Below are 17,310 nucleotides of genomic sequence, written 5' to 3' on the forward strand. Positions count from 1 at the left end.
AAATTAATAAGTTTTCGTAATAAGTAACTTTCAAAATTTGAAAAATATTCCCTACTCCACACCACAGATTTAGAATAATCAATAATTTATCTTAACAGTGTAAAGTTCGTAAAAAGGCCGATATTCTGGGCCACTACGAGGGTCGTTTGAAAAGTCCGTGCAAAGTCAGAGAGATAGCACCACTGGCGCGTATCGAGGTTATGTTTAGTTAGTAGCATCTCTTGGAAGAACACACACCAAGTTTCAGCCAGATCGGTCTATTTCTTTCTGTTTGGCATTCGTTTGAATCGAGGAAGTCGAGTGATTTTCAAAAAATGGACGAAAAAGAATTTCGTGTGTTGTTGATTAAACACTACTTTATGAAAGGCAAAACGCCTCAGGAGACTAAAGTGAAGCTTGATAAACATTATGGTGACTCTGCACCTTCGATTAGAACAGTTTATAAGTGGTATCAAAATTTTCGTACTGGCCATATGGGCACAAGTGACGCTGAACGTGTTCTGGACGCCCTGTTGAGGTTACTACTCCAGAAATCATTGATAAAATCCATGATATGGTGATGGATGTCTTTTGGGATTCGCAAGGAATAATCCTCATCGACTATCTGGAAAAGGGTAAAACTATTACAGGTGCATATTATTCATCGTTATTGGACCGTTTGAAAACCGAGCTGCAAGAAAAACGCCCACGATTGGCCCACAAAAAAAGTCCTTTTCCATCACGACAACGCACCAGCTCACACCTCAGCAGTTGTGGTCGCAAAATTAATGGAAATAGGGTTCCAACTCGTTTCACATCCCCCCTATTCACCAGACTTGGCTCCCTCGGACTACTATTTGTTCCCCAATATGAAGAAATGGCTGGCGGGAAAAAGATTTTATTCAAACGAGGAGGTGATTGGAGAAACGAATGGCTATTTTTCAGACTTGGACAAATCCTATTATTCGGAAGGGATCAACAAACTAGAGCAGCGTTGGACGAAGTGTATAAGCCTAAAAGGAGACTATGTTGAAAAATAAAAAAGGTTTACCCCAAAAAATTAAGTAGTTTTTATTTTTGCACGGACTTTTCAAACGACCTTCGTATATCCTCATGAATTACGGTGGCAACAATGGGCGCATTCAGAAGACTAGAGCGCTACCAGATCGCTCCCAAAGGGAGCGCTTTATTTCTTTGAACGCTCTGCTACTAATATAACCTAAAAATAAACTTTTTTAGAATTAATATTGGCGAGGAATCGGTCAAATAAAAAACAACTCGTCTTTTAAATTAAAAGGTGCTAGGCCTTTCAAAATCTAGTATTTATTAATCATATTTCAATTTTTTTAACTTGTTATCAAAGAGAAAGAAGAGCACGCGATAGGTCATTTTTATGTATTTTTTCATCCCCTTTCTACTAAAAATATTGCCAACGCAGTAAAGCTAGTATTTTTCTTAATATCGGGAAATAAGTAGTTTTTTCTAAGAAGAATCAAATGTTAAGAGCTTTAGATGTTCTCAAGCATACACGAAATGACTAAAAAAATAATTTTACATCTGTTACAAACAAGAAGGTTTAATAATTATTTGGTAATTTTGGGAGAGTTGCTTTTAATTACCAAAAAAATTGGAAAAATTTCAAAATTGTTTTTATAAATACACGTACTTTGCTAGTAGCGATCACCACCGCTCCGTCGAAGTAGCATAGAAAATTTCCGCTCCATAAGATGGCGTCCGCTGCCACACAACATGTAGCGAGAGCGATGCTAATAAAAGTGCGCCATTCAGCGGATAGTTCCGTAGCGCTCTTGGGTCAGATTCTAGCCAAAGTACGAAAAGCTAATGGGCGCGCCAAAACTGGTTGATTGTATGTGTACGCTTGTTTTTAGTCAATAGTTGTAGGTAGCAGCACAATAGCAGTTTGTGAGATCTGTTGAATTTAGGTAAGAAAGGTAGTACTTCCTGAAGTGCTTTTAATTGAATTTTACTGGAAAAAAAAATGATAGCAAATAAACGATGCAGACCACCATGAGAAAATCGTAAAAGTGTTTTTGCGAGAATCACCAAAAAGTGGAAAATGAATTCAGTAAATTGAAATGAAAAAATTTGTCATGGATTACCAAACTTTGTGGTAGTTCAATGCTTGCGATCAGGCATTTATTATTTATTTGGAAATCAGCAATTTTTATGTTTATAAAAATAAAGGAAACGGCAAGTGGCACAAAAGAAATGTAGACGTAGAAGCCGTTGCGTAAGATTATTTAAAACTTTAGGTATGTGAAATGTTCCTTCAGTGAATTTCACATTATATAGTTATTTTTAAAACGGGCGTATTATCCAATGTTTTACATTGTTTTAGTCGTCAAATAGAAAGATATAAATACAAAAAAGAAAAAGTCTTTAAAACTAAATAAAGAAGCAATAAAAGTTATATAAGCAGGACAAGTGATGTGTCCGGTGTAGTTTTACCCAAAATAACCTGAACTGGCTCTCGTGGAGAATGAAAGAATTAAATATTACCGCCTCTGTGTAACCTACTTTTGTTTATTTTTTGTCCATTTTATCACTTTCACTTTTGTAAATAGTGCGATTCTTAACGTAATTTTGATATCATTTGTAGGAACTATACGGAAAATTGAGAAAAATGTGTAGTTCTTTTTTTTTATAGTCAGTGTTCGTGAAATGTGAACCAAATATCTCGAAAATGAAACAGCAAACTGAAACTGAAAATTTAGATCGGATTCTTCGATAATCTCAACTGGAATTATCACTTAACTTGATTGGATTTTCCATTTCTCTCTGAACTTTATAAATGCTACATAACAGGTAGGCGCATACTTTGAATAATTCTTTTTCAGAAAGTTATCTATTTTGGGCTCTCTGAGGCAGGCAAATACGAGGGGGTACCCAAAAATAACCGGAATTGCGTTGCCGCGCATGGAGCTTATGTAGTACGCATTTCTGCCGCTAGACGTGTATAGCGCAATTCCTTGCCAGTTCAGTCCTGCCTGTGTTGTCTGCCTGGCTTGTTCTGTTCATCTGCAGTGATTGTTTTTACCAGCGCTGTTTTGTTCTTTTTTCGTTTTTTATGATGGCAAGTTTAAGTGAACAACGTGCAGCTCTGAAATTTTGTTTTCTATTCGGCAAAAATGCTGCTGAAAGTGTTTTAATGTTGAAAACAGCTTACAAAGATGACGCTATGGGAAAAACTCAAGTATACGAGTGGTTTACTCGGTTTAAAACTGGCGACATGTCGATTGATGACAAACCTCGTTCTGGACGCCCATCAACTGCCCGAATCGACGAAAATGTTGAAAAAATTCGAGAGCTGGTGTTCACAGACCGTCGACAGACAATTGATCAACTGTCAGAGAGTAGTGGGTTATCTTGGAGCTCGGTTCAGCGAATTTTAACGGAAGATTTGGGGATGAAAAGGGTTGCTGCCAAGTTTGTTCCTCGAGTTCTGACTGACAATCAAAAAGAACATCGAGTTGAAACATGTCGTGCTTTGAAACAACAGCTTGAAACTGATCCAGACTTTCTGTCAAAGGTCATTACTGGTGATGAGTCATGGTGCTATGGTTATGACCCAGAAGCAAAGCAACAGTCGAGCCAATGGAAGACGTCATCTTCACCCCGACCAAAAAAATGTCGTCAAGTCAAGTCAAACATCAAAACAATGCTGATTTGCTTTTTTGATGCCAAAGGCGTAGTCCATTCAGAGTTTGTCCCCCCAGGTCAGACCGTCAATCAAACCTTGTATTTGGAAGTTTTGAAAAGATTGCGCAATAGTGTTCGCCAAAAAAGACCCGATTTGTGGCAAACAGGAGACTGGTTCTTCCACCACGACAATGCACCTGCACACAGAGCCATCTCTGTTACACAGTTTTTGGCTAAAAATGGCATGGTTCCGCTGCCCCACGCACCTTACTCGCCTGACCTGGCTCCGTGTGACTTTTATCTTATTTCCACGCATGAAAAAGGGCATGAAAGGTCACCGATTTGTCAACATTGAAGAGGTCAAGAAAAAAACGAAGAAGGAGCTGTCAGCCATTTCTAAAGATGACTACAAAAAATGTTGCGAACAGTGGAAGCACCGGTGGGACAAATGTATTAGTTGTAATGGAGAGTATTTTGAAGGGGATAAGGTTGTTCTGTAAAAAATTTGTAAATAAATAGCTTTTAAAAAGTAATTCCGGTTTTTTTTGGGTACCCCCTCGTAGGTTCTCTTTGAATACTCATTTAGGTGAAATGTATAGATTTACAGATCGAGATCAAGTTAGTGAGAGATAAAATACGAAATTTTAAAGAAAATGTAGTAGATAAAATGTTGAGAATCGTAGTACCCAAAAATATCAACTGAGTGTTTACACCATTTTACAATATTTTTGTAATGAAGAGGATTGTAACATGTTTGTTTCTTGATAGAAAACTTCATGCTGATGCATGGAGGATATTGACTTTTTGGAACTCGCTGTATCACCGTAAAGTTATGTTAAAAGTTAATTAATTCCTGTAATTCAGAGAGGCTTTACTAATGTTAGGTGCCACGAACGGAGGACACATGCAAACGTATTAAAACTGTCCGGTAGGACAGTTGTATAAGGGTTGATCGTCAAAAACTGCACGAAAAAGCGTAACGTTGAAAAACACCCAACTTTGACAATTTTTTTTCCTCTTTTTCTATAAAAGATAAAATTCCCAAATTTTCTTTAAAATATTGGGCAACCCTCCTTTATAACTGTATTTTTTTTTTTTGCAACAACCCAGATCTGATAGATTTTGAGAAAAAAAAGTTGCTGAAAATGAGCAAAAACGGCATTTTCAAAAATTGTTCTTGTTCTTCTTGTTGTTACCTTTTTTTTGCAACTGCGTAGCGCCTAAACGTGCAAACCGATTTTCATGAATGAGGTGTCATTCGATTCGGAATTTTATGTAGATGTGCCTTTTGGGGGTCTCCACGCTGTATTTTCCTATAAGTGCTCATGTTAACCATTTCATAAAATCCAAGGCATAGATCGGTAATCGTGAGATTAATGGTTAAAGATACATTCGAGAAAACCTAAAGAAACATGCTGCCAGACAAGTTGTCTGTTTCAGCAAAACCTTAATGTTGCTTCCACTGGTGTAACCTTCCTCATTTTCCAACTTTTCACGATTTTCTAATTGTTGCGCCCCAATGCGGAGGATCTTATCACGAGGTTACGGTGTCATCGCCCCTTTTTTAGATCAGAAGGATTAATCTCGTTTCAAAGCAAGGTAACGGTCAGCGAGGTCTATCTGTCATCTCTCAGGCTGACCTCCCGACCAGTTGACCTCCGCTACTAATTTCCTGTCTTGCTATAACTATCTCATTGTTGCGCACAGGTGTTACGAACGTCATGATATCTGTTCTATAAAGTGCAAGGTTTTCTGTAATGAAATTTGTCAAGTCGTACGAACTTTATATTTGATTTACTGAGAAAGCCAACTGAAGTAAGTTGAAAGTGTACATAGATCCAAAGTGCTTTACAATACGAGTATAGTAGATTTTGTGCCTCAATGCGCGCATGTAATTTCTTAACAGCTGATCGGCTTCGAGTTTTTGCCCATCATCAGATCTTCATTCATTTAGTTGAGTAGAAAATTTTACTTCCATTAAATTCAGATCAAAATTGGCTACTGCAACAACTTATAATCATGGTAATAATTCATTGCAAACATTTTCACTAAATTAATACTTGAATTTAATAACATTGATTCAGCGAAATTCAATTTTTCAGCGGTACCCTGAATTTTTTTTTGTAAAAATCGATTAATCGAAAATATAATCAATCAAGAATCAATTTTTCGTTTTTTTTTGGTTTTTTTTGCAAAAATTTAAGGAAATTTTGTTTGCAAATTGATGAACACAACATTTTATTTGATTGCAATAGATCCTATTTGCAATTTAGAAGATGCAACAATAGATTTCCAGTACAAGTACCACTTCAAGACCACATTGCAATTGATTGGGGTTACGATTCTTTGCCCAAGGAGAACTTCTCAGCATGCTCTAAATAGTTACTAGCATTTATTCCAGTCTCTGAACTGATAGCATTTTAAAATCAGATTGCAGTAATAAGCTAAAATCAATTACAAGCTCTCATTTTCTGTATTTATAATAGTATTAAATTGCTAATTAAATTGAATATAAACACTATTTAAGAAGCCAATTTGTTTTACACATTATAATAATATGGAATTCTAAATATTAAATTTAAAAATAAATACTTAGTATGAACTTAAATAAAACCAAGCGTAATAAATTATTTTTCTCCCTAGAAAATTACGAATATTTAATTGCAACACAGTTGCAAATCAAAACTTCAAAGCTATTAACCCACTTTCTTTATAAAGAACATATAATATTTATAATGTTTTTTTAGAATAATATTAATTTACGCTACGACGTCTTCCAGAAGCCTCTACTCCAAAGAAATTTTCTTATAAAGGATTTCGATCAAAAGCAGTTTCTTCGAGTAGGCAGGCGATGTACAGATCTAAAAATTAAAACAAAAATCGTCCGAGATTAACACTTCCGGTAGGATAAGGTTATGTAGGTGAGCGCACGTGACTAACCCTGACAATTAGGAGGTTATACTCGGAAGCTCTTGCCCAGTGAGCTAACTCTTCCAAAGCACAGAAGTAGTCAGCTGGCTGCATAGCTCATGCCAAAAAAATAGGCCTCCCAGTTTGATGACGTTGCAATCACAACTATGATTAGAAAAAAAAAAACCTGGATCTTGTAAAGTGAGGAGAACTAAGCGGATGCCGCCGGATATGCCGCCTCTTTGGCTGCAAGGCTTGACCCAGGAAATAGTAAAAATAATAGACGAAGGTGTAAAAAAAATCACAGCTTATCTCCTAAAGAAAGTACTCGTATTTCTCCAGTGAATGCTTGATATTGAAGATTTTGCAACACGATTGCAAGACTTCCTCTTTATCAGAGGAAGTAAAGCGTGAGATTATGGCTATGACGTTTCTTAAGCTAAATAATGTAGTAACTAGTTTAAAGAGTACAGGAATGGATCGACGTAAAGATAAACAGGACGACTGTCATTGGTCTTCTTCTTGCTGTACATGGTACAGTAACATCCTAACTGTTACGTCACATCTAGCTGCTGTTACCAGTTACACTACTTTTTATTCTAATTTATTCCATTTTTACCCAATCAGCTGAGCTCTCGCAACCAAATGGTTTTAGGTTACTTTCGCTGTGCACAAAGCAGCAATAATTTATGAGCGATAAATATCAGAAGGACATGTTGTAATTATTTATTGATCTTTTTTTAAAATCTTTAATCCTTTAAATGTAACAATGATTGAAAAGACGAAAAACAAAAAATTCCCAGCTTGCATGAATGTCCGCTAGACCAAGCGGAAATAGTTCTGCCTACAAGACGTACAATTATTTCTGCAAAAGATATTATTGACTTCTTTTTTCCCTACAAAAAACATGTAACTAAACAATTGCATGCAATTATAAGATGAAGTTCAATGCAAATCTTATAACGGCAATGATTCTGGAGGTCACAAAATGGTCTATGGAAGGGAGAGGACGTATAATCCAGTGTCAAGATTATATAGGGGGAGAATTTTAGGCAATATTGCTAGAGGGAGTCACAGCAGGAATTTGGTAGAACTTGACATTGTAAACATTTTAAAATCGTTATACGTAATCTTTAAACAATCTAAGTTTAGTTTGTTGAGATACTTTGTCAGGGTTGCTGAGTATTGTGCCTTTGAAAACTGTTAAGAAATCATTCTGAATCGATGAAAGAATTTTCTAAAAACAATAACATCGATTATTCAGCCAGCCTTCAGTGCTGGACAATATAGTGCCTCAAAGCGCGCATGTAATTTCTTGACAGCTGATCGGCTTCGAGTTTTTGCCCATCATCAGATCTTCATTCATTTAGTTGAGTAGAAAATTTTACTTCCATTAAATTCAGATCGAAATTGGCTACTGCAACAATTTTATAATCATGGTAATAATTCATTGCAAACATTTTCACTCATTAATACTTGAATTTAATAACATTGATTCAGCAGAATTCAACGGTACCCTGAATTTTTTTGTAAAAATCGATTAATCGAAAATAGTTTTACAGATATAAAAAACAAAAAAGTAGATAAATTTAAAACACCAAATTAAAGCGCGTATTTCATAAACGGCTGAAGCATTTTAAATACTCATAAATTCGCTTAAAAACACGCTTCGAATGTTTCCATAATAGCGTCTGGTTTCTTTCTGAGATATACAATACGTACACAGTGCGCATGCGCCAAATGCCGACCGCAGCACTGCAGCGGCCAAATTTCAAAACCGGTACTTACTTTAAAAACACGCAAGTCGTACAGACTAAAATAGAACGTCTGCACAACTAAGAATGTATGTACATTTAATGGTATTTAATTAACAATAACCTAATACGATTATTATTTTCAATTTTTATATAATCGATGGAATCAGAAAGCAGAACAAAATTCATGTAAGTATATTAATACGGTTTCGAGATATGAACTTTGATATATACTTTCATTTATACGACACACAATATACTAAATGGAACGATTATATAATCTAGCCTTGTTACTTACAAAATATACATATAGCGTAAGGTGATCAATTTTATTGATTGATATTTAAGCCAGTTAGTTGTTTTGTTTCTGTAATTAAATGCGCAAATATATTTGATCAATCTTGATAAAGAATAAAATTTAGACGAAGTTGTTTTTTTTAAACCCCTATAATTAACAAATTGTTTTGCGCCTATTTAGTAGGTGTACTGAAGTCTTTTTTGTAATTAAATATCTAACCCTAGGACCAGGTTCTAACCTTCTTTGTTACAATGACTTGTTTTTACCCAGGCACTGATTCCAGCGTTGCTACAACTCTATTCCTAGTACAGGAGACACTTTATTCCAAAAATATAAACACATGTACAGTTTCACTTCCGGAGTGTCAGATTACACCATCACTATCAGTTAAAAAAAGGATCAAAATTAGACCTAAATTGAAGGGATAAAATTGGGCCAATGAACCCTAAGCATTGTAAGCGCTTCGATGTCTGTTTGCAACCCAAAACGGGTTACCGCTAACAATGGTAGTGGAAGACAGTTTTTCAGCGCCGAGGAAAATACATTTTTTTCCCCCACTTTTTCCATCTAAAAAGAGTCGAGCAAGTCTTTTTAATCATCGTGGCAAATTCGGTGCTAGTCTTAGACTCGTATGTTTTGCATGATCTGCAGACCAAGTAATATTGGTCCTGCAGGTGATACTCTAAGAAGGGGACAGGTATAAAGTAGCATGGGTTTACCTTGAGGTCAGATTAGACTCTGCAGAATAGTCCAATTATTCCTAGTACCTCTTCCAAATAAACAAATATTATCTAAATGATTTTGACCGTCGTAATACGCATGTCTATCTTATCCCTTGACCGTTTTAGGACTTTAATCCATCATCAGAGGTTTCTATTATCACTCTACTTTCTATTCTCTACATCAAACAGATTAATCTACCCACTGATAATGGATGGAAGTTCGAAACCGATCAGAGATACGATAAACGTGCATGCTACGACCTGTCAAAGTCAAAGATATTACCCAGCACTGCGTTTCTAACCACATTTTCAACAACAATGAATACATTCTCCGACAATAGTAACATTTTTTAGATTCCGCAACCTACAATTTGATGATATTTCACCTGCTAAATTCATTGGTAAATATGTGTGTATATATTTGTTGTCCGGTCTACGAATGATTATGTTAACCTTGAGTACAGATTTAAAAATGTAATTATAAGAAAGATTGGGCAAATATGTAGTAGCAAGCCTTAAAGCAAAATTGCCCAGCAAGCGAAGACATTTCGCAACATTATTAACAATACATTGAAGGCAGTGCCTACTTCAGAGAAAAAAGTACTTATAATTTATTATTCAAAGGAAAATTTTAAATTTATTAAATTCCTGACATTTCTATTGGACAGCTTTCATCTATCGTTATACGTAAATAATCTTTGATTATTTTTATAATATAATATAATATTGTAGTTATTATGGTTGGTAAGTTGGTGTTATAAAGCGTCTGCGGAGGATTTTCGGATTAAGGTGACCGGATTCGAGGCAAGGAAGGAACCCGATAGTTCAGCCCCGTCAGTCCCAGATAGATCTTCTTGGCTGTTTAAATGCGCGTCAATATTTGAAGACATTAGCGCCTACAGCCGGTCTGCGGACAGCATTCTCTCGTTACAAACTCTCCATTACAGGACGCTGAGCTGTAAGAAGCCTCTCCTAGGAAGAGAAAAATCTAAGGGGACAGCAGCTGGATTCAAACCCAGAATCTCCACGCTGGAGATCAAGATAATCTATTCAATCAAATCTGTGGTCAATCCTATTTTCTGGGAACCCATTATTAAGGAAATTTACCTCAAGGATTCATCAAGGGTACCGGATATGATTGTTTCAAGTCAGTGTGTTCATTTGTTAGTGTTGCTCTTAAACCATGAACAATGTTTATAATGAAGAATTATATTTAAGCCTCTGTTTATCTTATCAAAACCATGTCATTTCCCCCGCTTTTCTATAACTGGCCGAAGTTGTAAGAAAAGTGAGGAAAACTGGGTAGCCCCCTCTAATTTTTTTACGAAGATTTCGTCAAAAAAGTTTGTTGTATTTTTGGACTCAATTTGAAGTTCATTACCAATGAAATTAACTTCAAGGTTTCATCAAGGTATATCTTGTTTTTTTTTTTTTTGTTCGCAAGTTTGTTAACTTTTTTAATGATCGTTTCTTATATTGGGTAGGAGATTATTACCAAATTTATTGAAAAATTAAAATCGCCAAATACCAAATTAATAAATATACAATAGTTAAAAACTATATTAAAAATAACAACAAAATCTGGTGAACAACGCGATATTCTTTAATCGCGATTTCTCTCGATTCTCAAGATTTTAACACACCTCAAATCGCCCAAAACGAATAGAAGTAGAAGGCATTTTGGAAAAAATGTTAGAAAAGCAGAAAATGCATTCAGTTTTTTGTGGTACATCCGGTTCTTTTGTAGTTATGTGTTCGGCATTTCGTCATTTCTCATTAACGCTCTTTATAGTATAAAAAAGGGCAGAGCCGTACATTATACAGAAATGGAACTTTAGAGGGAAGAATAATCACTCTATTTCCAAAGAGCCCCTTCAGTAGATATGACAGACCATTATCACTAGATAAACTAGAATCGACGATTCCACATGATCGCATTACTTTTCTTATCTAGTAGAAAAATTAATTAAAAAGAAAATAATTTTCCTAAGGTAACGTCATCAGTAATTGTTTAAAAAGAGAAGTTGTAATTATTTTAGGATTTCAAGAAAAGATGGCGGTATTTCCAAAATAATTACCTTGTATTAATTAATAATTCAATTAAAGCTATTTGTATTATTTGTAGGAAGGTGTAATCAGTTTTGATTATCCAATTAAATTTAATCACTAAGGTTAATGGAATTTTTTTTTTTAGTAATACATTAATTAGTGGAAAACAAATTATTAGTAAAAGTGATTTATTCTATTATTTATTTAAAATTGAAAAGACCAGACCGAGAATCGAACCCACAATACCACACACAATACTTCTCTGTGTTGCGGGTCGCGCCTCTAACCACTCGGCTATCGTGACACCTTCTCTGGACTTTCAAAAAACTCCCAGTTTGGCAATAAAAATAAATAAAACAAGAAATTCTTTGAAGGCACCTGTCGTGTTTAAAAGCCGTTGCTGGTGTACCAGAATCTGTCTTAATGCGCGCAATAATATCTGATATACGTTACATAATTATTTTATAATACGTAAAATTTTTAATTGGGAACAGTTCTGAAATATTTTGTTAATTAAGTAATCAATTACTTTTACAAAGAAATATTGTAAAAGTTTTGTTTTGGCGGAAATCCGGCTACTAAAAGATAAAACTATACTGTTGCAATTAATACAATTTTCTTTGTCCTGTTACGAACTCACAAAATTTAAGTTTTTTAAGTAACCGAGCGGTTATAGGCTAGACCCGCACAGCTAAGATATATTGCGGTACTAGTCTATATTCCCAATGGTTTATATGAGAAATTCACAGTAAAGTATAGTTAGCTAATCGCCACGATAGCCGAGCGGTTATAGGCTAGACCCGCACAGCTAAGATGTATTGCGGTACTAGTCTATATTCCCAATGGTTTATATGAGAAATTTATTTCAAGACTAGACTAGCTGTCCTAAGATGCAAAGAAATCGAATGAAAGCCACATGAAGATACAGCCTATAAGCTCTTCCATTGACAAAACTGGTCCATCCAAAGAGGTGAAAGATGTGCCAAGAGATAGGAATAATGTCTGTCTATGGAGGTGACTCCCTAAAACCACAATGTCCAGTGTGGAATCCAATTAGTAGTTCTGAGACCATCAACCCCTGGCTGGACATCTCAATCAGCATCTAAAAAAAAACTCAACAACTCTTTTTTTTTGCGCATCAACAGCTGAGGTTATTAGCGCCCGGAGCTTTTTCCAGTGCACTGCCGGCCTCCGGACAGTGTTCTCTCGTTACTGACAACACTGTCCATCACCGGACAGAGAGCTGTAAGAAGCTCCTAGGAAGAGAAAATCTAAGGGTCAGCTGCTGGATTCGAACCCGGGACCTCCGCGTGGGAGTCCAGTATGCTAAACTCATAGCTAATCCCTTCCCTTCTTCCAGATCTACCATTGAGAATTCACAGCTGTGAAGCTGTGCATCTCTCTGGAAGCTAGACAGCATTGAATCCAAAGGCACGGCCAACAGCAGGAAAGGATTTCAATACAGAGAAGAGAGACCTATACACCGCCTTATTCTCCGGAATACCCACATGATCTGGCATCCAGATTACAAGAATCCTTTTTTGAAGGATACTTGCTCCAGTATCCTGGAACATTCCCTTTTTCTTTTCTAGGTTGAAGACATCAGAATTGAATTGAAAGAGATTTGTATCTTTAAATGATGTCTTCCTTATCCCTCAGCCAAACAACAACCAAGAATAGCATTAACCCACCGGATGTTGTAAGATACAAGTAACAAAACTTTGAAATCAAGGAATTCAACGTCAACTTTCTTCAAAAAACAACAAAATGGTTTGGAAGAAATAATTTATAAACTGGGTACTCACATTTAGACTTGGAATTTCCTCTTGAAAGACGGCCGCCTAAGAATTTATTGAAGACTTCTTGAGTTGGACTTAAAGATTGACGATTCGGTTCTGTGGTTGGTTCGTACACTCTGTCACTTTGTCTCACAGCACTATATTCACCACCTCTTTGTATCCCGAAAAAATTGTTAAATCTCATCTTATTTATTTTATTTTATAACCTCTACCCCCTCAATTTTTATTTTCTTGTATTAAAAAAAACAAAAAATTCAAACTGTACTAAAAGAGTATTTACACTGAATGGTTGTATTAAAAATTATTATTACTATATTTAACAAAGGATTCGAAACTATAGTTCGGTATTAAAATTTTATTTATAAATTCAAATCCCCCCAGCAAAAGTATTTACCTCAATGCATAACAATCTTAGTAAGAATTGTTTACAGTGCGCCTGGAGGATCTCTTATAGTGTTGGGTTCCCCTTCCAGGCGAACCACCGCTCGTACTTCTATCTATGCCTCTCACTTGCTTGGATATCTCTCTCTCTCTCTGTCTTGTTAGGCTCCCCCAATGAATCAAGGCTAGACACTGATTTATCCCTCTCCAATTTTTTTTTTTTTTCTTTGTATCGTTCTCCAGTAGCTCTTACGTCCAGGGTGTTTCCCTTAGCGTTGTTGAATTTTCTTTTAAAAGTACGAAATCAAAATAATATAGTATTTATTCTAAGACGAAAAATCTTACCTCCCATCATCTTGAACCAAACTCCTGCGCCAACTGTGGACAAAAAGTACGCTACCTTGGACTGTACCTTGAAGCAAACGGTTGACAAGGAATCCCCATACTAGACTGTTAAAGACAAGAAACTAGCCCAACGTTACATAACTTCTCGCCAGACTACTCTTGACAAACGATCTAAACTCAACCTACAAAACAAAAGACCTCTTATATCTAGCTGTTACTGCGACCTATTTGGTCATACGGCATCGAAGTATGGGGGATCGATTAAACGTTCCAACTCACTACGCCTCCAGACATTACAGACCAAAAATACTTCGAAAACTTCTTAACGCTCCCGTTCTATTGTATCTAACCTCACACTATCCATAATGACCTCAACATCCCTTTCATCAACGACCTTACTAAAAACTCTTTTCTTAAAATTTCATTCCTTTACAGCAGCTCATCCTAATCCTTTAATTGAATTCTATATCTTCCTCCACATTACGCCAGGTAATCCTCCAAGGAGATTGGAAGAGAAGATGGCACCGCGACCTACTCTTCTCATAAGTGTAGTATAGTGCATCTATTCACGTTAATGGAGTGTCGCCACTGGGTGCCTTCTCCAATCTACATTCAAGACACTACATAACATCACATTTGCTTGTTGCAACAATCGTTGCTGTCGCAAATTTAGAAAAAAATTAAAAAAAAAGAAAAAAGATTTTGAATTGAATGATGGAACTTTTCCCAGTTTTAACCTACAAAACAAAAGACCTCTTATATCTACTGTTACTGCGACCTATTTGGTCATACGGCTTCGAAGTATGGGGATCGAATAAACATTCCAAAACTCTACGCCTCCAGACTTTACAGTCCAAAAATACTTCGAAAACTTCTTAACGCTCCGTTCTATTGTATCTAACCTCACACTATCCATAATGACCTCAACATCCCTTTCATCAACCCCTCAGGGGACCACACTTCCTAAAAAAGGTCAAGGATATTACCTGCTTTATGAAAGGGCAGTTAAGCCCTTTAACCTGTTTAATTCCTTAAGGACCAACCTAAATGGAAGAATCAGTGTACAACGTATAAAGAATCTCAACTAAATGTAAAGAACATAGATATTAGGAATTAAAAAATAATAAAATAAATTAATGAAATTAAATTAATCAGGTGGTAGAATAGTACATGTACTGAAACGACACTTAAGAAGAGTGCTTAATTATACACTTTCTCACCACTCCAATAAAGATTACAGTAAAATTGATGCCTATAATGACAGTGTGCACTCAATGTGTAGAGAAAATCAAACTATTTTCCCCGAGAAATCAATAAATTCCCCCCTCCCCAAAATGGCGTTCTTGGTCTGATATTCTTTATAAATTTCACTAACAAATCAACATTACGTAAAAAATAATAACTTTTCCCCAAAAGTGCCCAAAGGTTTTTGGGGGAAAAGGTTACAAATAAAGGTTATGGATCTAAATATTTGCGCCTCAAACTTAAAGGAAATCCTTAGAGCCGTTTTCGAGAAAAAGCTGAAAGTTAAGTAAACTGGCACTTCCGGCGGTGAATTTCGCTAAAAGCTTATTGCCTGATTTGATGGCGGCTCCTAAAGATCCAAATATCCTATTTGGACTTCACGCATTCAGACAGACAAACATACTCTCTTACTCCACTTTCCTTCTACTCCGGATACACTATAATACGATTATTTCCGGTGAAAAATTGAATTGAAAAAATCAACACAATTGTCAATGTTCCGTCTTTTAAAAGAAAAAAGTAAAAAGCAAAAAATCGGTTTTTCAGAACTCAGGGGACCACAAAGTTTGATTACTGCTGGTGAAAATCACACTTTTCTTCACCTCAGAGTGAGAGAGAGAGAGCAATCAAGATTTATCGATTAGTAGATTGATCCTAAGATTCTTGTTTTTGTAAAGTTTTATTAGATCCGGAAACTATTCTAGGGATTTTATCATATTTCCTACGTAAATAAGTAGTCAATGTTCAGTGATGAATGAGTCAAACAATCGATATGAAAATAATCCGATATTAGTCATTCTATTTTTCCATCGATTTTTTTTTCCAGAATTATTAGCAAAAAAAAAAAATAAGCTATTATCACTACAATGTATTAAAATTGAGAAGATAAACAAATATGTGAATCCGGTTTCTAAGTGGATTCGCGGAAACCGAACGGTTCCTTGCATTGGGATTCCCAGTGCGTATTTTACTGTTTTTTAAAAATATTATTTCAATGTCGTACTTTATTTTGAATTCTTGTATTTCTTGTATCGATTACCTTTATTTATTTACGATCTGCTCAAAGTGAACTGGATTTTCCTCCTCTTACCACTTGTAAAAGAAAAGCAGAAGAGAAAGTATCTTGGGTTTGCACCGGATGTAAACCTTTTTTAGGGAGACCGTTGCTTCCGTCAAAATGTTTTGTAGTTAGGAGAAAATTTGTACCTTACGTAGAACATTGAGAATAGTTTAGCAAGGAAATAGCTTCTTTTTTTTCCAGTGCACTGCCAGCCTCCGGACAGTGTTCACTCGTTACCGACGACACTGTCCAGCACTGCACAGTGAGCTGCAAAGAACCACTTAGGAAGAAAAAAAAAAAAATCTAAGTGCCAACAGCTGGATTCGAACCTGTGATCTCCTCGTTGGAAGCCAATATTCGCTAACAACAGCAAAACACTACTCTCCAGATTTTTGTTATTATAATATAATGGCTGTATATATAAATTAAAAAGACAGATAATAATTTTAAACTGCTAATAATTGACATCCATCATTTAAAAACGAAAAACCTAATTTTTCCTTGAAGAAAAATGAAATATAAGAAAGAAACCGTTTTTACAGATTTTTAATTCTTCAAATTAAATATGCAAAAGATTGGAATATTAGGGCAAAATTATTCACATGTCGTCATAATCACTGGGACGTCATAATAATAATAAAAATAAAAAGCAAAATAAATTCGGGAATTGGTGTTAAAGATAACAAAACGACCCAATATTATCCCCACCATAAACAAACAGACTGAGTGAGACTTGCAGGAGCAGGAATACCACAGCATCAAGGCTATCCTTAATTTTAGTACACTTGTTGCAAAATCTAGTGGATTGTCCACTAAGTAGGTGCATCAATGTATAAGTTAAAGAGTTTTCTTTTGTTTTTTTGTTAACAAATTGGAAAATAGCTTTTCATGCGCTGTCTCATTCAACTAAGTAAAAGAGACGGATCCTTGAGACCGTGCAGATTTTCCATTTTCCAGTTTTCATGGTACTGCAGCAAGATCTGCAGATTCTGGGGGAAAAAATGGAGGATGCACCTCTTGATAGCTGGGAAATTCCTCCCATATAAGGAAGATTATGAAGTCTGAGTAGTTTAAGGAAAAATCTAAATCTAAATCCTCCGCTAGAGGC

General features: G+C 35.7%; 1 protein-coding gene across 3 annotated transcripts in view; it reads right to left on the bottom strand.

Annotated features, from left to right (window-relative positions):
- Positions 1-17,310, bottom strand: part of LOC141450689 (scavenger receptor class B member 1-like) — a 120,832-nt gene that overhangs the window by 38,729 nt on the left and 64,793 nt on the right. Inside the window, exon 1 of one of the 3 annotated variants that reach the window (XM_074121359.1) lies at positions 13,178-13,606. The exons of the other annotated variants lie outside the window; for them this stretch is intronic. Within the exon in view, the coding sequence (XP_073977460.1) occupies positions 13,178-13,355 (178 nt within the window). The 5' untranslated portion in view covers positions 13,356-13,606. Of the gene's footprint in view, positions 1-13,177; positions 13,607-17,310 lie in introns of those variants that run through there. 3 annotated transcript variants of the gene reach the window in all.

Source organism: Rhodnius prolixus, unplaced genomic scaffold (genome assembly GCF_049639745.1).
Source record: "Rhodnius prolixus isolate KJV_2025 unplaced genomic scaffold, Rpr scaffold_8, whole genome shotgun sequence".
Lineage (NCBI taxonomy): Eukaryota > Metazoa > Arthropoda > Insecta > Hemiptera > Reduviidae > Rhodnius > Rhodnius prolixus.